Here is a 21293-nt window from a genome sequence, read left to right on the forward strand (position 1 = left end):
TATTATTTTTGGTCATATAGCTTAAAATCACAGGTGGAACACAAAAATCCTGGAAGCCCACATGCCAACTAAAAGCAACAGCCACAGAAAAATAACCACATAAAGCCAGCTATGCTAGCAACTGCTGCCTTGTCTCCATGCTCAGTCCTGCAATGGTGAATGCAGTTTTGTGAGCACACAGAATTCCCAACCCCAAGGGTCATTCTTACCGGCGATTCAGCTGTTCCATCTGCTGTATGGAATTTGACCTCTGGAGGATCTGTGGGGCTGGGGGAGCTGTGGGTCTCTGCCATGTTGTTGTCCTGTTCACGTGGTCCACATAAAAAATCCGTCCGTGGCTGTCAATTCGAGCCTCCCAGTCTAAGGAGCAAACCATAGGGGTTATTTTGTAACCCCATCTATTATTTCAAGTCTCTACTTCCCTTTTACAAGATGACTTCAATATAGAGCCTTCTCCCTGAGGGTTAAGAGGGATGGCTTTTTCCTATTTTATCCAAAAAATCAAATTCCCCACTGAAGGTAAGGTTCTATGGAACCTGTATCTAAAAATTTCCATTCCTTTTTCTATTCTATTCTATTTCCTACTAACTATAAATGTCCAAGGTTTCAAAAAAAGAACAACAAAAAACATTTGTATACTTAGTTTAATTCTCTTGGACTGAAGCAATTCAAGATCCAATCTCTGAGGCTCATTCCTGTGCAAAAGGCCAACAGGTAAGTACCAAAGTCCTTGCAAAGCTTGACACCCACCATTGTGCTTCCCCAGCTAACAGTAATAAAACAGATACCAGTGCACTTCTTGTGTTTCCATCTACCTATATTAAAGGTAAGCAGACCTGCCAGGAAAGGTGCTCAATTATAGCACTCCTTCATATACTGAATATGTGTTCCAGAATTGCCAATTATGCAAATACTAAAGCAAATTTAACTTTTTGTGTAACTGTAATGCTGCCCACTGATTTTGCAGCAGAAGCTACAGACAGTGCTAGAAGTCTGAACCACCTAGGGAGAGCAGAGAGGAAGGCAGCCAAATCCAACTTTCAGTGCTCAGCAGAAAACAGTGCAAATTACTCTGCTATCTTGGTGATGCACAATCAAAACTGGTGTTCACAGCATTTCCAGTGTGAACAGAGCTATGTAGGAAAGGTATTTGCAATGTAAAATATTACACACTTGAAAGCTATTTTAAAAAATAATTTCATTTATATCTCAAAAAAGGAAACAAACATTTCAACATTTTATGAAAAATGTTTCCTTTTTTTCAAAAAGAAAAAGCTTATTGAAACACATACTTCTGTGCAAAGTCCCATTTCAGAAAAAGAAGTATCTGCTGATGAAATAAAAACAATCAAGTTTTTTAACCAGAGTTTGTAAACAAAAGAAAACATCGAAGTATTCCGGGAAGAACAGAATTGTTCATCGGGGAAAACAAAAACAACTGAAAACAAAAAACACTCAAGCAGTTTACATTTGTGAATTCATTATCCTTAAATGTCAAGCCCTAAACCACTGTATAACAAGTTAGGTTTTTCTTGTGGTGTTTATGCCCAATTCTGACACAGTCACCATTTCTGTAACATGGTCTGGCAGAAGAAAAGCATTTTTGCCTGCATTTAATTTTAAATACACAAGTTTAAACACTTGGGCAATGACTTCCAAAGCAAAGCATTTGCATCAGTGTTGTGATGGGCAAGATTATCTTCTGCTATATTCCTATGTAAGGCTATATTCCATCAAATCACTGCTAGTCAAATGTACTACAAATAGCTTGCTGAATTACAAAATTGTCATTCATCAAGATTCACGGTAAAGCTTTATTCATTTTTCCCTAGCAATGTAGGAGCTGGAGCAAATTGTTGCACATTATAGGCAGATAAATACAAGATAAATACAAGATAAATGTTTAAATTCTTTCTCTTGTCCTTTAACTTAACCTAACACAAAATTGAAAGAAATTCACATATTTTTCTTTCTTACTTTCAAATTCTGGTGAAACAACAAATGGAATATAACCCAAATCACAAAGAAATTACAGTTTATAACTCAAAGTTGTATTCTTGATATTTTCACTAGTTTTTCAGTATTAAAATATTAAACCTGCCACACATCTGAAAGCAGAGCTTTGGAGAGAAAAACTGAATCTAGGCAATGATTAGTATTGAAGACTTCATTCATATTAGGCAATGATTGATTTACATAGAGATTGCATTGAGCTTTGACTGTAAAGGGGTCATGTGTACATGCATCACACCATGCATGACTGTGTAGAAGCCCAGCAAATGCCAGAAATGTTAAAATACTACACAGCCAAAGCTTTTCACTAACATTCCAATAGTTTTTCCAAGTAGTTATTGTAGTGTGTAGCTTGCTTCTGAAGCTGCTGAACTGGACCAGCTATCTCTGTGCATTCCTGAAATATATATCTGCCAGACACAATTTTGTAAAATGTAAAACTGGTATGTTAGGGTGGCAGTTAATTAACTAGAAGATCTGCACACAGGATTAATCTGATTACAACAGAAGCAGCAGGGAGCACAACCATATAATCGTCCTGGCTTTCCACATACTTATATCTGTGTTCTGCTATCAGGCTCCATCCAGTTACTTGCTCCAATTACAGAGCAAACACAGTCCCACATCATGCTGTGAAACAGGGATCTGTTCATTTTACCCTAAATATCTGAATTCTTGACTCCTTTAAAGTAACAGAGCTTTGCCACAGACTTCAGTGGGTCTGAATTTAACTTTTTTTTTGCATATTTGCTTTAAAGCAGTGTTTGCCTATTAGCTGTGTACCTTTTGTGGGGGTGGAGGGGGTCCTTCTTTAAATACCTAATACTGAATAGATTTTCACTTCCCAAAGTTTAAGCAAGCAAATAAGTTCAATAATTGAGAGCAATGTATTTTTCACATGCATCAGAGAAATTACAATTTATATGCTCATTAAGGCTCACCTATCTGTTACTTAATGTCCAGGTTTATTTTAATATAAAATCTTCACTCTGCCTCAAAAACACAAGGAAAACACAGACACCTTTAAGATAATCTGCAGATATGAAAGATATACTGTATGTTCCTCTGTAAATCATTACCATACGAGAAGTATTCAGAGATTTCAGAGTGCTTGACACCTCCCCACACCTCACAGAGCACCATCACCTCAGCTCCCTGCCCCTGTGCACACAGAAAAGACAGCACGGTGCCTTCCTGCCCCTGCACAAGTGACACTCAGCAGGTCTGTGTACACCAGGTGTGATTATCACAACACATCCCCAGAGCCTGCACACCGAGCACAACACCTTTCACAACAACAACACTGGACTTCATCACTCCTCACTTCCAACTTCTCAGCTGCTCATTCTCAGTTCTCACATTCAAAAAGGAAACATAATGATATCTCAGGAATGAGACACACGCAGCTTATCCCCCAATTAAAGTACGGAGAAACTCACTTGGTGGTAGAGCCTCATCCACTCTCTGGTACCGACTAACGTCCTGACGGACCGAAGGCAGAGACCTCAAGGGCTGATGGCCATTGGCAGGAGAACCTGGAATCAAAATAGCCACATATTTTTTTTTTCATTCAACGCTGGGAAGCCCTAAAGTTGGCTCTAAACTGAGCAAGCTATGTTAAAGCTGCAGGACTATGATATTTCAGGATATATGTAACAGGCATCTATTCTTGGGGTCAAAATAAATTATGCTGACAGTTCTAGGCAAGTGATTCCTCTGGGATGTCCTGGTCCTGGAAACATCACCTCTGTGATGTGCTGCATCCATCTGTGAGTGGCAAAAGCCAGGGCACAGAAACAACCTGTGCCTGAGCCATATCCCAGGACAAAGCTCCACCTGGCCCCCTCAGAAACCTTGCTTAAGAGTGGGAGGTGAAACTGTCCATTGTCTTTCCTTGATGCAGCCACACCCACATGCAAAACATGATGCAACCTGACACCTAATAAAGAGCATCCCAAATGTCTAGAAAATGCTGTAAAATATTGACAGTATTTGAAATAAATACCAAAATTATTATATCCAAATTGATGATCTGTTTATGAAGAGAAGAAATTATTACTTATATATAACCCTTGATATGTTATGAAAAAGATGCATTCAGAAACCCACTTGATTGGATACCCTTCAGTCCCTGAAGAAACTGAACAGATAATCCAGTATTAAAGTTGCTTGGAAACAATTCATCAGGGACACATTTCTATTTTCAGCAATTTTAGTGAGACAAAAATACCTCAACTGTTAAAATAATTTTAAAATCAGTAAGAGTTTTACAACGTTAACTTGGGGAACACATTCCTCTCCTCCCAAGGTTCCAGTGTGCTAGGATCCATCTCTACAGAGAAGGAACTGGGAAAGGGAAGATGAAGAGCCTGAAGTTGACCAAAACAACATTTATTTTTCTTTTCCCCTTTCTTTTGATTACCCTTATGTTTTAATGCTAATGTAAAACATTCAAAAGAAAAGAGACAAATATAAAATCTATTTTGCATTTCATAATTTTGGGAGTTTTGTCTTTCCTTATTACCATTTTCATTAGTGAGCAGGCTAATATTTTGGAATTCTTTCCTCTTCCTTATCCTCCTCACTACTCTCTCAAGAATTAAAATATATCCAATTTCAAAATAAACATGTTTTGGATATTTCAGGTTTGGATTTTTCATTAAATCAAAACCCCCCAAAAGTCTCTTGAAAAAAGAAAAAAACTCCAAGGAACAAAAAAAATCTTGAAAGATAATGAAATTGAGAAAATAAGGATCTTTGTTTTCAGATGTTAATTTTCATAAGTTTTTTTACTCTATGCAGTAAGGTCACTTCAGAAAGTGCCTCCTGCAGTTGTTACCTCCAGTAGCTCCTTCAAGCTGTGCTGTGGCACCCTCACAAGCTGCTTGAGCTCCTTCAACCTCTTCATCCTGAGACTGGCTCTGGGCAGCTGCTGCCTGCAGGCTTCTTCTTCTTTGCCAGATTTCCTCTGCTTCCTCTTGGTCTTGCAGCTCACCTGCCTCAGCCTCCTGTGCCTCCTCCGCAGGTAACTGTACCTCGGGCAGAGAACCAGCAGCACTCGCAGAGTCCTGTGCTTCGGCACCTCCCTCTGCTCCAGCTGTGTCGGGGGCACAGGCTCCCTCCTCTTCCTCCTGAGAAGAAAAGGCCACAGCCTCGGCAAACCTGGCGCTCTCGCAGGAGGAGCAGCGCATTTCCACGGAGGAGCGCCGCACGGTCGCGCTCTCGTTGCAGGAGCTGTCGGCCCCCTCGGCGTCGCTCTCGCCCTCGGGCCGGGTGCTGGCCTCGCTGACGCTCTCGGTGCGAGCGGGGTCGCTCTGCTCGGTCTCTGACGACAGCTGCGATGGCTCAGAGCCTTGGTCGATGGACTCCGTTTCACTGACGCCCCTCCTGCTCCCACCTGCGGCTTCGGCAGCTCCCGCGTCTGCACTGCCAGGAGGCTGCTCTGCCTCTGCGGCAGCAGAGGATTCACTGCCAGCCTGCTCTGCTGGTGCTTCAGCCTGAGAATCCTGCAGGCTTTCGCCTTCTTCCTGTGGAGGTGGAAGCTCTGGAAGGGAATCTTGCTGGTCATCAGTTGATGGCAAAGGAGCATCAGAGGCTGAAAGCCTTTCACTCTCCGCAGGCCCTGGCATCACCTGATCTGATGAGGAGCTTATATCGTTTCTTTCAGCATTTCTGGTAGCACCATTAAGCATTACTAAACCACCATCGTCTTCCAAAGACGGAAAGCCCAGGTCTTGATGTAGCTCGTGCTCCTCTTCATCTGAGTCAATGTGAAGCATAGCATTAAGTCTCGTGTCAGTAGGGAAGCTACTCCTCAGTTTTGGAGAGGCTCCACGTGGACGGTCACCACAGGCCGATGTCCCTGGTCTGGGATGGTTGTTGTGTTCTATTGCATCAAGATAGTCGTTTAGTGAGTCCTGGCGACCTCTGGGAGGTGATGATCTTGAAGCACCAGAGGTCAGCTCATCCTGGTCTGTTTCCAGAGTCCTACTAGTCCTTAAAGAGTGTCTCAGGATTGTGTCTCCAGAAGATTCCTCAAAGACGGGACCATTGGAACACACTGTGGATGTATCATGATGTCCAGCTGGCATGTCCTCATCATCAGAGGGGCTCCCCAAGTCTCCGTTTACAGAGTTGGTTCCTAGCAAAGAGCCAACTGTTTCTGGTGAAGCATCTGCAGAGACATAAAGACTGAATGTGAAACAAATTCACAGCAACACATTTAAGTTCATTCTACTTAAATGATATAAAAATACACATCCTTGAAGATGCTTGCTTATTTCAGAAAACTAAGAGAAGAAAATTCAATCAAAATAACAGAGGCATCCACAGTGTTGGAACAGCAATTACAGAATTTTCTCTCTATGAGTCTATACTATTTTGTAGGATGTAGAAAATTTAAGGGGTGTGAATTATGACTTTAAAGAATTCCCATTCTGCTTTCAAAAGAGAGAGCACTGCCAAGCATAAAATGAGAGTCATAAGCAGATTCATTTAGAATCTACCCAACAAAATCAAAAACATTATGCTAAGTGTTGGTGTTTTGGAATTAACATCTCCAAAGCAGTATCTGCCATATCTAAATTTTGAATCCCAATAAAAAAATTTGTAGTGGGGGCACTGTACATAAATGAGAAAGTATATTGTGTCCTCAACAACAGAAAATCCCAGATATGGAAATACATAGAAACTCATTCCATACAACTAACTGGAGATCCAGATCATTGACAAATTCTCACCTTCATGAACAGAAGATGTGATTTCCACTTTGAATTGGAGATACCCACTAACATGATCAGCAGGGAGCCTTCTGCCAAGATTATAGCTGAGAACCTGGTCTCTGCAAAATCAAAAATATTGAGTTTTTTAAAATTTTGATGGGTTTTATGTTTCCAGTGTCTAATTTCTATTATGGTCTTAAAATCAGCCACATATTCCGGTTCGCACGGAAAAGCACAAACTCCATCAATGGTGCAAAATACCTTCAGTTAACAGATAAAGCAGCCTAAAAAACTATGTTTGATCAATTTTAAATACAGATTGTGTGACACCAATTCTCATACATCCCTGAATATCTTAAGTTCTAAAGAAATCAAACTGCAAAAGAACCCTCTCCCCATACTTCCTCCTTTTCCCAACATAAAATGTTTTATACTTAACAAAACCTTTCTGCCCCCTTGTGGTTTTTACTATGTACAAAAGTCACAGATAGTTTCTTCATATTTTTTCATGTTCAACAAAGCAATTCTGCATTCTGATTTAGAATAGCTACTAATGCTTGAATTTATTTTCAAATACATTCTTCAGAGTTACTGAATTCAGTGGGGCTCAGACTAGGTTAGATGCTTGTATCAGCTTGAGACTTTGGATCAGATCCCAGGCTGTACATTCTTATTTAAGCACAGCGAGAATTCAGAGCCCCAGCTCCCTTCAGTACGGCTGGGACAGCTGAAGGAAGAAGAAGGAACTACTAAAGACCTCCACAGGAAATTACTGTTATTTATGCATATAACTTTGTACTGATACAAACACCTCTCCTTTACTGGGACCACTCCTATTACAAAACAAAACAAATGCAGTAATTACTGAAATAAGCTGTAGCAGTTTGCATAAACTTTTAGGGGGGAAAAAAAAAGCCTTGGGTGGACAAGCAGCCTCACTCCCCACAGTGCTCTATAGCCCACAGGACACCAAATCATTGCTGTAGTGTCCTCCAGAGCCTGCCACAGATTCCTCACTCTGTATTCCAACTACAAGTCTTCAGTTTGACATTTGAGGTTTCCAGTTTTTATATAAGTTTTATATTACTCCAGGCTGTTCGAGAATAGAGGAAGTCACAACGTGAATAATACGTTCTCTATATTCAGCTGACTCAATTCTAGATGGCTCTCATGCTCATTTATCATGTTTTCCAGGAAATTAAAAGCCACTGGCCATTTCATTGCACTAACTTGTGAGCTATGACTACAGCTAAAAGTGGGGCAGAATTTGTCTAAAAGTCGCTGGTTCTGGATTTCACCTTTTCATCCATTAATAACCATCCTTAACATCACCAAAATGATGGTGTTATTCTTGTTTGTCCAAAATAAAAAGCAAGAGAATTAGCAGTTAATTGTATATTTGGTACATTTCTGCTTCACATCTACATTAACCACTATTTTACTTTGCAAAACCTTTGGTGAAATATTGTGTGTCTTTACACAAAAACTGGAAATGGACAAATATATTACAGAAGAAGAGGCAAAACAGATTTAATGTCAGTTCTAACAGTAGTATGGCAAACCAATCAAATACCCATATTCTTGATACATATTTATTATACTGCCTTTCCTTTCCTAAAAAGATTTGATATATCAAATATACAGAACTGAAGTATGGAGAAGAAAACAGGAAAAGTCTTCCAGATTGTAAAAAAGAGGCAAGAACTGATGAACACAGCAAGCAGGTAATTTCTACAAATCACAGCACTAGGAATCCCAGAGCAGAAAACATTTTGGTGTTTAGCAAGGAAATAAAAACCCTGCACTAGGTTTTGAAACCAGCCTGTATCACAGTGCTCTTTTTGAGCGTATAGCAGTGTGCAATTTTATTAGAAAAAGCTGCTTGTTCAACTAAACACAATTTGTTGGAACTAAAAGATGAGGCACTTCTTAGAAGAGTTTAATTGTATATGTAGCTATACTGTTCGTGGATACTACTACAAAACAAATGGGCAGGGTTTTTTAAAAGATGTTTTTTAATAAATTCTGTATCAGAAGGTATTATCAAAATTTTAAGCTACTCTTACAATTTTATTCTTCCTTTACTTACCAATGTAGACACCACTTTGGAAACTTAAAGCTGAAAATTGTTTTCAGATTGAATTTGATTTTCTCCCCTTATACAACTTGTTACTTTGAGGAGAGTATCTGTGAAAAAGGAGGCCAGTTTGTATGAAAGGTGATGATACTGCCATGCTCTTAAGCTTTAAGGAAGAAAATATGCATTTAATTTCACCATCATTCCTCATGGGCCTAATCCAGTGGCTTTTTAAAGTCAATGGAGAGACATTAACTTTAGCAGACTGTGAGGCGAGGCCTTTACAAAAGGCACACATAACAGGTGAATTTTGAGTCTCAACAGTGAGGTATTCATAATGAAAGACGATTTTAATTGTGTAGTACCAGAAGCACTCTCAAAACCAAGGAGTCACAGCCTTGCAGTTCTGCCCAATTAGCTGAAGGGCTATTACATTTCTGATTATTGAAATGACAATTAAAAATACTTGAGCTGTACAAGAAGTCAGTCAATTATATCTGCTTGTTCTAAAAAATTTGCACACAACCATGTAGTCTTGTGATAATGCCTTGCTTCTTCACTAGCTACCCAGAGGGAATATTTTTTGTGAGTAACATTTTTTTACGTAAAGAAATGAAGCAGAAAAAAAATATAGACACCCATCAACACAAACATGGGTACATGCATTCAGGACAGGGCTAGAAACACTGCCATTTTCCAGTCAGGCAATAAAGCTATTAAAATTACTACAAAATTTCTTACTACAGATATAGTAAAAATTTGCTGATCTGTGCCAGCAAGCCAGACAGGCTGCTCTTTGCAGTATCCTAGATGGCGAGTCTTCCTGCTGAACACAAGCTAGCATTAAGAATGCATTCATTTACCCAATGGCATGTCTCTCCAATAGTCTCTGAACAGGTATGGTTAACTTCCCAAGGAAGCGCTTGATGATCGGACGACTCTTGGCAAATTTGTCTTTAACCTCAATTTCCAGGACATCTGTTAGAAGTGCAACAAAAGAATATTTCTGGAAGGAAAGAACATATTTGACACCATATCAATACACCTTTATTCAGTAAGTATGTACTTAATTACTACTAATGTGCAGCGAACTCCAAAAGTAATGACTGATGACAGCAGTTTCCATGTGACAAAATAATGTCAACATCATTTATTAAGCACTGAATTTTTGCATATGTAAGTGGGTTTTTTACTATTCCCCATACCCTTTTACTGTTCTTTGAAAAGAATTGCTCAATAAGAAACTGCACTGCATAAAAGCACTTTCAGGGTCTATGTAAGTAGAAAGCCATGCATCCTTCTGCTTGCTTCTATCTGCATAGCGGAGAGCAAAAAGAGAAAAAATCCTTGCTGTACTCTGTCAGGTCAATGCAGGGGGAAGGAAGTAAGTGTCTCACTTGGGGCTGTGCTTAGAAGAATTTCCCTCCCAACACCATGTTTTGCATCAATTTTTTGTATGCATGACAGGAAGTCAAAGGGGCAATGTGTATACAGTACATTCAGGAGCAGCGTTAATGAAGGAGAAGAATTTTCTATGGAGTTTTGCCTCAACACTAACAAATCCTCTCAGCAAACTCCAACAGAACTTTTTAATGCACTTGGGGCCTTTAAACAATATGGTGCTAGTTTACATAAGATTTCTTGATGTCTGGTAAAATAATTTTTCCACCTTTCCCTACACGAGATCATTAACACAGTTACTCTCTTCAGCCTTCATTTTCATGCATTTTGTGAGTACTTCATCTCTGAGGTCTATACTCCTCTGTCAAGTCTGCCCAAATGTGGCTAGCACAGGTCTCTCTCGTGAGAACATTTTGCTGTGTTTTATAAACAAAGATAAAGTTTGGATGTTTTTGCAAACAAGGTCTCGAGATTTGGGCAGTTCAGGCCTGGCCAATTAGGCCTAGGGGGAGGTTTTTGACTGACCAATCTGGGTGACCTGTGAAAAGTCTATATATATGGAAATCAAAATAATAAAGCTCTCTTTTCTTGCCTGAGAACCTGGGTTTCTATTTCTCTGCTAGCAGCTCAACAGCGACACCCAAAGATTGCCAAAAGATTTGAAAATGGTACAGGGTAAATGGTCAAGCAAACATGTTGGCATACACACACACACATACATACAGTGTGATGACAAATTCCCTTAGGAAAACAAGCTTAGGAACGCAAAATTTATATTTGTCATCTAGATTTTAAGGTATTCCAAATAAACAAGCAAAGTATGGCATAACCTACTCAGAAAAAACAAGGTCATGTGGTTATACTTTCACTATCCGCCACCTTTAAGACCTCTGAGCCAACCACAGTCTGTGTACAATGCCTAAGACACATGTGGTTAAGTAGCCAAAGATATATTGAACAAGGAACAAAAGGAGAAAGATCTCTTTAGTTCAGCTGTAGGCATCAGATAAACATATTCAAAAAAAGCAATAAAAACATTCCCTCATGCTGGGCAACTGTCAGAACTGGGTTCCTCTGATAAACAGAACATAAAAATTTGTGACACTCAGTTTGCTATAATACTGCAAATTACTTTGCAGGAAGTATTAGATGTAAAACAGGATCAATTCTGCACCACTAGGACAGCATATGTAATGGGATCATAACTGCTATTGTCAGGACATTTCTACAGGGAAGATGCAGCAGCTAAAGCAAGCTGATACATTGCGTGCACCACTGAACATTATCACTTTTCTAATAAGCTTCAAAGCCAAGGAGAACTGGAGGAGAAAAAAAAAAAGGAAGGGGAAAAAGAGTAGATTTTCTTATTATCTACTGGACAGCTGAATGGACAGACAGAAAGCTGAAGAATCAGTTTAGAGATCAGAACTTCAATTTTTAAAAAGTTTTTAAGACTTTTCACATCTACAGTCTTTCCCACAACCAAGAACCCCAGGGCAGCACTAATGCTGGCCCTTGCTCAGTTCTGCTTTACAGCTTGTTTGGGTTATGATTTGTGGAAACATTTCCTGAAGTGTACTCAGTTTTCATCTTCCTAAATAATACATCAACATTCACCACAGTACAGGCTTGCCAGTCCTGAAAGGGTTATGGATCAGTAGTGTGTCAGTAATTTCACCTTGTTTCCCAAATAAACACCTTCAAAAGCATAGCCTGGCTCTCCTGCATCCAATGAAAGTTGTGGGATTGAGTTCCTTGCCTGGGATCTGCACAGTTCACCCAATATAAACACATTTGGCAAACTGGTTTCTGCCGCACTGCCTGTTTGCCCTCCTTGCTGAGTGATGCTCCAACACTTTCCTAGGTTTTCCTTCCTACAGTTGTTGCTTGCAGGGGCTACACCAAAGAGCATCCCCTCTACCTGACAAAACTGAAAATTTGTCACCTGCTACACACCATGAAAACACCATTTCCAAATGAACAGTTGTTGCAACCACTGAGCGTAGATGTTCATGTAGTGTAACTTCTCCTAAAGAGTCTTCTCACAACATGTAATCCATTTTAATTAATTTATTTTTGCAATTTCAAGGAATCTACAGGGTGGCTAAGTGAGTTCAGCTTTTTTTAGCAGAGAAGGGAAAGAAAACCTGCCAGCAGCTTAAATACCCAGCTTTAATGTGCAGATGATAACTGTTTCTATCCACCAACAGGGTTCCTAAAATTACTAAAATTTCTGTGTTACTATAAATAACTAGCTACAAAATAAGCTCACGGCTTTCAGAGAGCAAGGACTAACTAATGCATGAGGAGAAAATGCAAGCCTGGTACACTGCATCAGCTGGCAGACAGCTCTCAAATGGGATCCATTACCTCTCTGTGCCAAATAGGATTAGTTGTGTTACTGATGATAGTCGACCTTCTTTCCTGGCCGTGATGAGCAAACGTAGGAAATGTACTTTTCTTGCCTGGCTGAATGGACATCTTTAGATAAGGATCAGGGTTGAAGAACATGCCTTTTTTAAGTCCAGCTGCTCTAATATCTATAAAGCAAAACAAGAAGGAAGGAAAAAGGAACTGAGTAAATTAAAGTTAGTTTCCAAAGTAGTGTATTCCTAAAATACTACCCAGGAAATCAATTCACCATAGATTACTAAATAAAGCAACTTAAAAGTACTCACACATTAACTGGATCCAGTGTACAGCAGGAAATCAAGTGTTTTCCCAAAAGAATATAAGGAAGAAAGGTATCAACATCCTCATTTACATTTGAGTCTCCAGTTATTTGTAAAACAAAAAGCATAAACTTGTAGCTCACCTACAAATGCTTTTCTCAGTAAGGTATGTAAGGTATTTCCACTCAAAGAAAGAAAAGAAACACAGACAGACAGAAATGGCCCAGAATAAATCACACAGTACTTGTTTTGTTTCTGGGTAAGGAGAGGAGATAAAAACTCCATGGGAGGTAATGTAGTGAACACACACTTTCCAAAAGTTCAGTCTTTGGTAAATGTTACTTATCAAGTCTGCTCTGGACTATGATGCAATTTTCTCCCAACAGAGCAGATAATCCATCTCACATAAAAGGAGGCAAAGTTTTCTGAAAAGGCTTCTTTCTTCCTAGGGAAACCTCAGTACTGCAGCCATCGCAACTTACAATAATAAATAATAATTTCCTCAGGAGCATATTCTCATGACTAAGGATTTCAATGATAGTGCAAGCTTCAGCAACAAGAAAAATAAAGAGGTACTTTTTAATATAATATTAGATTTTAAACTTAACTGTAAAATATTTCCATTTCTCTGTAAGTTTACTGAAGCACAAGACTTGTGTCTTTTTCCATTAATTACACCAATATGCTGCATGCAGTAATGCAACTGACACATACAGTTTATACATGGAGGCAAAATTCAATGCTCTAACATTAAATATCATGCCTGGCGTTTTGGTAAAAAAAAAAATCCTACCCAATATTCAGAATTAAGCTACACAGTAGAAACATGATGAAATAAACAGTCATGCAAATGAGCAACCCAAAAACATTACAGGACACATGTCACAGGCCTATCAGTCAATACACCTTTCAAAATTATTTTATGGGACTCCTCAGGTAGAATCACAACCATCTATTAAACAAAACAGGTTTTTCAGAATTCACAAAGCAATTACTTGAATAGTCCACTATGAGAGTTTGTACAACCTATCAGCTCTATCTCAGGTAACTGCTGAAAGGCCACTTCAAAAAGCAGTGGTTTTTCCTGCTCTACCTCTACAATCTCTACATGTGTTTATTGTCAGCTCTTCAAGATTCCGATTCAGCTCTTCAGTGAATTTCATCTGTCTTTGCTCAAGCTGAATATGCTTCCATCTCACACAAGACTTCCCTGGAATAAAGTGCTAATCAAAGCAAGTGAAGCTGGTATAGTGCACCCCTACAGCTATTTCACTGTAGTGACAACTTAGCTCTGTTACAAATAAAGGCTTTTTCCCTTTCTAAACCACCATTTGCAGCTATTGCTTTTCTCAAAGTGATGGAGCCAGACTACATTTTAGTTAGAGGTTATGTTTTCTACTCTTCAATCTGAGAGGCACTGTCCCTTGTGCAATCTGGAAATTTCTCTAAATTTTTCATGCTGGGATATATCAAATCCATTTCTTTCACTCCTGGAGATCCATGATTCTGGCTGGTTTTCAACAAACGGAAGTTCTAAAGAAATTACATCTTTCAAGCCACTAGAGTGTGCTCCTACAGAAGCTAATGAAGAAAAGCATTCCATCTTTGATATTATTTAGAACAGCAACTTAGTGGATTTTTAACAGTAATTTGTGAAACACAGAGAAGTGTTGTTTTTTACCTGATAGGGTAAAGCTGACTAACTTCCTAGAATGCTGGGCTCCAGAAGCACCTTCATCTGTGCCTTCTACTCCCATCTGAAGAGAAAAAAAAAGAAATAAACCACAGAAGTTTTCATCTGCTTTGTACATGCCTGAGGGTGATAACACAATTTTAAGGTACTATGCTAGGGAAGGATCTGATAAAATACTGCCTATTACCGTAGACAGGCTCAGCTACAGCATTTATTTACAGCAAAATATCGATTATTTATGTCACACAGTGCTAATATACCAGTAGCTCTGTTCTTCCAAATAGAACATGTATAGGCTAACACACATACAGACAATATTAATCAGAGAAAACCTGGGTTTTTTACAGCTTTTCCTTTGTAAAATAACAAACAACAGTGTGGATTTGTGATACATACCAAAGCACTGAGCTGGCCAGTGACAGCATATGTAAATTTTGTCACTTTCCACAAATAGATAATTTAGTGTGCAACAAAAAAAAGCAAAGAGATCAAAGAGAGACTAAAAAAGCTTTCAGTTCTATGAACAAAAGCTCCTTTTAAACAGAAAAGCGCATCAGATATCTAAATATAAATGTGGTCTAAAAGCTTATGCTTCACAGATTTTGAGGTTTGGTTTCTACTGAAATCCCTCATTAGGTAAAGAACTACTTCAGAATAAAAAGTTTCTCATGTATTAATGTCTGTCTCTTTCAACTAGCAGAAGAATTTGTCTTTCAAGACAGAGGAGATGTGCATCCAGCCAAATAATCTATCACAGAGACATCAATGGAGCTATCTTTGAAGACAAATGGTTCCCTGGGCAGGTACTGCACTCACTCCCAGGCAGGAGAGGTGACACAGAAAAGTTGGAGTCAAACACAGCACTGAGGATTAATACCAGCGATTGAACAGAGTCTGATCTATTGAACGATGAAAATAAGCTGAATTAAAATGGGCACACCTGTGTGCCTACATGAGGAATGTGAGGCTGCCCTGAGCAGCTGAGCAGTGGTTTGAAGTCACCAGATGGATAAATAACTCCGGAGCTGTGGTAGCCGCAGGGAAGCTGCTTTGCATTCACCGAGCATGTAATCATTCCTTTTTACATTGCTTTAAGCTACTTAATATTATTAGCTTTCAAATACTTCCCACGATGATCAGCAAGCACATTGGAATATCATTGGAATTAGCAAACGTGTGGATTTTTCCAGTCAAAGTGATGAAGAAAGAGCCATGATGTTGGAGCCTGACACCCCCGTGGGCCTCAGAGGTCTTGTGAGGGAACACACCGTGCCAGCAAGCACTGCCCCTCCCAGCCAGCCCATTCCCTTCCCTCACTGATGGCTTCATGAAGCACTTCCCACTCTCAGGGCAAGGCAAGTCTCGCCAGAGTGCTCAAAACTATCCCTTTCCCACCCAGCATGCCATTGTTATGCCAGTGATTTTATATGGATGCATAAGCAGTGACAGGTGGTAGCAAAATTATGAAGGCATCAAAAGCAATGGGTTAATTCCAGCTGGATCAGCATCCCCTTGTCTACAGACAGACAGTATAGAAGCAGCAAGGGGTGCATCCCACTGTGAGAGTGATGCTGTCCAGGCAAGGCCAGGAATGCTGTGTATTCCAGTTTACTCTTTTGGGCTAATTTTAGTACACACTTGTTTCCTTGTTAAAAATGTTACTCGTCAACAAAAAGGCCTTCCCCATTCTATACCTATCTTTCTGCTACAAGTCAGAGTCCCTTTGCATAATATAATTTACATTTCTAATCATGATTTCACGCTACAGAAAATAGAATTTGCCCACAATTCAGCTATGACATGAATGGTGACAGTGTTCCCCAGCAGTTCCATGACTTTTCTGTATAACCTTTTCCTGTACAATTGTGATCTGAACAGCAATTTCAATTCTTTTGCACCAAGTGAAAAATTTCATCCCAGCACACACACACACACACAGAGCGAATTCTGCAGCACAAATGTCATCTGGTGTAACACTGTGTTTCTAAATGCTCCATCAGGCCTTCTATCTTCCCTGAGTCAAATGAACATAACAGAATGTTAGCTACTTATCCAAAAATATGATGGACTGAAATACCTGGTGGAATACACCATCAGTATGAAAAAATCCAGTAAGCGGGGAATTTATTGCACCATAAAAATGGTAGTGGACATGGTAGGCACACCATGACTCTCTCACTATTTCCCCAAACAGCATTTCTCTAACAGACAGAACCAGTACTAAGAGAACCCAGTAATCTCTACTGCCCAGTGCTTAAGCTCAACACCAAAACCGTGGAAATGCTGTGAGGTTTTAGCATTTAACAATAGGTTTACTTGCATATAGCTAACCCAATATGACATTTTTAGGAAGTATCATCTGAACTGTCATACAACATTCTCATCAGGAAAACTAACAGCTCACTATTTCTGGAAGTCTCCACTGTTAATGCAAGCAAAAATTTTTATATAAAATTATGCCTTCCAGCAGGTGTGTAAATTCTGTACAATACCCAGGACCCTGCACTACCTTTGAAAGAAAAGAAATTTGAACAGCAACAGCTGGTATAAGCCTTCAAGAATGACCATGGCTCTGAAAGACAGGTCTTCAGGTAACTACCAAGTAATTAAATGCATACTCAGATGTCAGAAGTTCAGATGTCATTATGTTCAATGAATCTCAAAACTACTGGCAGATAGCATGATAAGGTCAAGGAATACACAAGTTCAACTGGTTTCTCCATTCAGTATAATCACTCTGCTTCTCAGTAATGATATAGTGCAGCATACAGCCCATTCTAAGGGTTATTTTGAGATGCATTTGTTCCTCTTTTTCAAAATCAGACTGTCTTTAGTTTATAAATTGGTATTTATAAACAGTTGCTCTCAAGTTCATTAACTATGATGCATTTTCTCCTGTAAAATATTGAGTTTGCACGCATTTGTGAAACTGTTACTCATAGTGAGATCTGACAAAGATCTAAAAATTAAATGATGCTATCACCTAGGTTTGTAATTTTAAGAGAAAACACCCACACATTTGGTACATTGAGATATAAAGTCTAGTATAGCACATAGAGTATCAGATAACCAGAGCATGCAGGTGTATATAATACACAACACTGAAAAAGCACAAGCTCAGAATAAAAGCTACTCAGTCTCAGTAACTTCCACTCTACTGTTTCTTCAACACTGCAGTTGTCAGGACACCACCCTGACAGGTGTGAACTTAAATATTTGGCAGCTAACATCAATGAGTCAAATGCACTGTGAAACTTGCTGAAGCTTCAGCTGAAGAGCTAACCTGTTAGATAAATTACTTCCATCAAAACCCTGATACAAGTTTGGAAGGCTTTTCTTCCACTGCTTATTTAAACAACTTTAAAAAACCCTCCTCTAAAACTTAAACAATCTTAATGCAAGCACAGTAAGACAATACTTCTGAATAATCACAGAGTTACTAAATTTCAGTGGTACATGAACACACTAAGAATTCAGTAATTTTTTCAAGAGCAGAGTTTTGTCCAGTTTCATTTATACTAACAGTTGGTATTTCAGCAACAGTTTCATTGTGAATATTAGGAAATATTTAAGAAATAAGAAGAAATTGAGAATTTGGACAAGGTTTCAGTTATATAACCAGTGTGAAAAATTTCTATTATGGTGTTAAATTACAGCAAACTGTAAAAATAAAAAAACTGAATGCAAGCAAAGTCAAATTCTTAGCATAAAAGATTTCAGTTAATCTCAGTGACTTTTTACTGATATTTTATTATGAGCAATACAAAACCATAAAAAGCATTTTCCAGTTTTTATAATTTTTGTCAGGCAACACAATTTTTTTGAAAAATAATTGCTGTCATTAGTAAAATGAGGAGACATTGATAGGTTGGTCTGACAGTTAATACTGTCATCAGTACTATTATCTTATAAAACCAATAAATCATCTTATGAAAATACAATTAACAAATAGGCTAAACTCACCATCACAGCAGGGTTTTTCACAGTGATACATGGAGTAGTAGCTCGGAGGGCTCCACTAACACCATGGTAGTATTTAAAACAGATCTTTATTTCAGCTGAAAAGAAAACAAAAACCACATTAAACACTTCATGACTGACCCCAGGCAAAAGAGAGACAACAAAAGGATCCATCATCCAGTGACCTATCTTCAGAAATACTCCAACAGGAAATTAAAAATAGAGCGGCTGGTTATCGCCTCTTGGTGCTTTGGGTCCTTCTGTTACTTAGACATAAAAGATAACTTAGCTAAATCTGCAACTTGTATTTCTACTACTATATCAACATCATTAGTCCTGGAAAAGACATACCGAGACATTTGCCAGTGAGATGATTTTGCAGGACTTTGGAAGAACGTGACACATATCTGAAGGAAGCTGGAAGCACTTTATATATTGGAACACAGGAAAGGTGAACGTTGCACCATGTTTCTGGTCCTACTGATTAAAGTTTTGTTTGCTAAACTGCATTTACTGCAAACAAAAGAGTATTATGTTTAACTGAAGCCTGACCTCCCCTGTAGTTCCTCTGCATTCTTCCAACCAAGCAGAATAGCTATAATTATGGCTGCCCTTGATCCTGTGGGATTTTCCCTATCTGGAACAATGTCTGTTTTCCTTCTCCATTGGGATAACTCTTCTGTGTAAGGCTGATGAGGGTTTTACCTCTGGGTACAGAGATGGCCACAGGCAGACAGCAATGGCCAAAGGCAGGCAGGAATTACAGCAGCCAGTTCAGACAGAGGATGTGTATGAAAGTCTTGGCAGTTCAATTCCTCTGCTTGGTTTAACAATATGTCAGTAGTCCTGAAGCACAAAACTGCAGAGTTTTGTATAAGGTTTTGAGACACATATGGCATGATTCCTTGAGGGTTGAGGTATTTCATCACTGCAAGATAAAATACCCACTTATCCCTACTCAGAAACCCACCCTGCAAGCCTGCTCAGCTGAAAAGGATTACTTATTTTTAAATTTGCTGCAGATCAACATTTATTTACTATCTTCCTCCCAGAACAAAGAGGAGACACCTCAGAGCAACCCTTCAAAGGAAAGTGTCTGGCTGACAGTGCCTCCAGGGAATCAAGAGGTGGAGGAGCTGCTGATCCCACTTCCTCCTCCTCACAGATGAGTTCGCACACACACAGACAAAACATGCTCTATTTACCACAAGCTTTACAGCAAAATTCAAAATGCAGACAGGATTTCTAATCACCAACAAAGGTTTAGCAGACCTAAAAGTTATCAGGCAGGACTATGGGTTAGTTTCTTCCTGAAATGAGCAATTCTGCTTACCTACCAACAGTGCTTTACCCAGAAGGACACACAGATTTCTAGTTCACATAAAATCAGAGGTTCAGCACTTGGAAAATTTGGGAGGACTTATACCAAGTGCTGGACTCTCCACTTCATAAAATGCACATAGTAAGTAACACGACCTCAAGTCTGACTATCTCCTATTCACACTGAGAAAATATGAGAGTGCGGTTAAGACAATGTATTATTCCACCAAGACTTCCAATTTCCATCTATATTGCTTGCTTTTATTGCATTGCTTACTTTTATTGCAACCAAAGCTTTATTCTTCAGAGAGTTTCTGGAGCTGCTGTTTATCCAGTCAGTTGTCACAGACAATCTCCTCTCAATTCATCACTTTTGAACAGAATCTAGCAGTGGAAAGGTTACCAGCTGCTGGTTCTATCCACAGACATCCATAATGTGATGGTGGACAAATACTCTCATTACATTGACAGGTACATTTATCTAAAGGCTGAAATGCAATGCTATGAGTTTTGCATCATTGTATTTCTTTCTCTCAGTGACTTCTGTGAGCATACAGTACTTTTCAGTACCTGTATATGGCTGGTGATAGAACAATGCCTGATTCGAGAAATAGATCTGACAATCTCTTTCAGGTACACTAAAAAAAAAAACAAAAACAAACAAAAACAAACACCCAACATCAAACTTCAGGACTAACTGCTAGAAATCCTTAGAAAAAGCAGAGCACTTAAAAGCATGGCATGGAGACTTTTTCTCCCACTTGCCAACAGAAGCAGCACTGATTCAGTTTGGGTTTTACACCACAGTGTATTCACACATGCATTTAGAGGAATCGCAGATCTGCTGTTAGCATTGTATCAATGGGATTAATACAAGAGAAGCTGAGCTTGAAATTCAGCACAAAATTGAAAAATGAGCTACCCACCACATGCAAGCAGATGTTGTCAAAATGAACGTGCATTTGCAAGACTGGATCTTATACACAGCAACAATACAAACACTTCGTAGCACAAGAGACACCTAAGTGCTGGTTTTTTTTTCCTTGGCTAATAATGTTAGAAACTGCAGTTAATGTTAACAGAAGAAGAAATCTCAGAGGAACCCTGTCAGTTCAAAGCAGCTCAGGATCTAGCTTTTTGACATGCCTTGTACTGAGTTACCAGAAAAAAAATCTTGATTAGAAGAGTTTTACTTGATGACTGATGGATTCCTGAGCTTTAGATACATTGAAAATAAGTATCTGTGGCTGTTTCTGACAGTTATAGGTGGTGTGCTGAGGTGTGTTCTAAGGCCCCATAAATTCAGACTTCTTCAGAAACAGTAAATTCATTTATCTGCAAACAGGACTTCCATATTTTGAGAGCTGAGTTCAATACCATATTAACAAACAGGTTTCCTCTGAACTATTCCACACTCTAAATACACATTAGCATAT

The 21293-nt window shown here is 39.0% G+C and overlaps 1 protein-coding gene across 6 annotated transcripts in view; it reads right to left on the minus strand.

Annotated features, from left to right (window-relative positions):
* Positions 1-21293, minus strand: part of HECW2 (HECT, C2 and WW domain containing E3 ubiquitin protein ligase 2) — a 172333-nt gene that overhangs the window by 43314 nt on the left and 107726 nt on the right. For all 6 annotated transcript variants that reach the window (XM_085066073.1, XM_085066072.1, XM_085066071.1 and 3 more), the window contains 8 exons: positions 18541-18635; positions 14566-14641; positions 12583-12752; positions 9675-9817; positions 6753-6853; positions 4853-6187; positions 3453-3548; positions 210-360 (listed from right to left, as the gene is read on the minus strand). In XM_085066073.1, the coding sequence (XP_084922199.1) occupies positions 210-360; positions 3453-3548; positions 4853-6187; positions 6753-6853; positions 9675-9817; positions 12583-12752; positions 14566-14641; positions 18541-18635 (2167 nt within the window). The remainder of the gene's footprint in view (positions 1-209; positions 361-3452; positions 3549-4852; positions 6188-6752; positions 6854-9674; positions 9818-12582; positions 12753-14565; positions 14642-18540; positions 18636-21293) is intronic.

Source organism: Lichenostomus cassidix, chromosome 7 (genome assembly GCF_008360975.1).
Source record: "Lichenostomus cassidix isolate B80296 chromosome 7, HeHo_3.0, whole genome shotgun sequence".
In the NCBI taxonomy this organism is placed as follows: Eukaryota; Metazoa; Chordata; class Aves; order Passeriformes; family Meliphagidae; genus Lichenostomus; species Lichenostomus cassidix.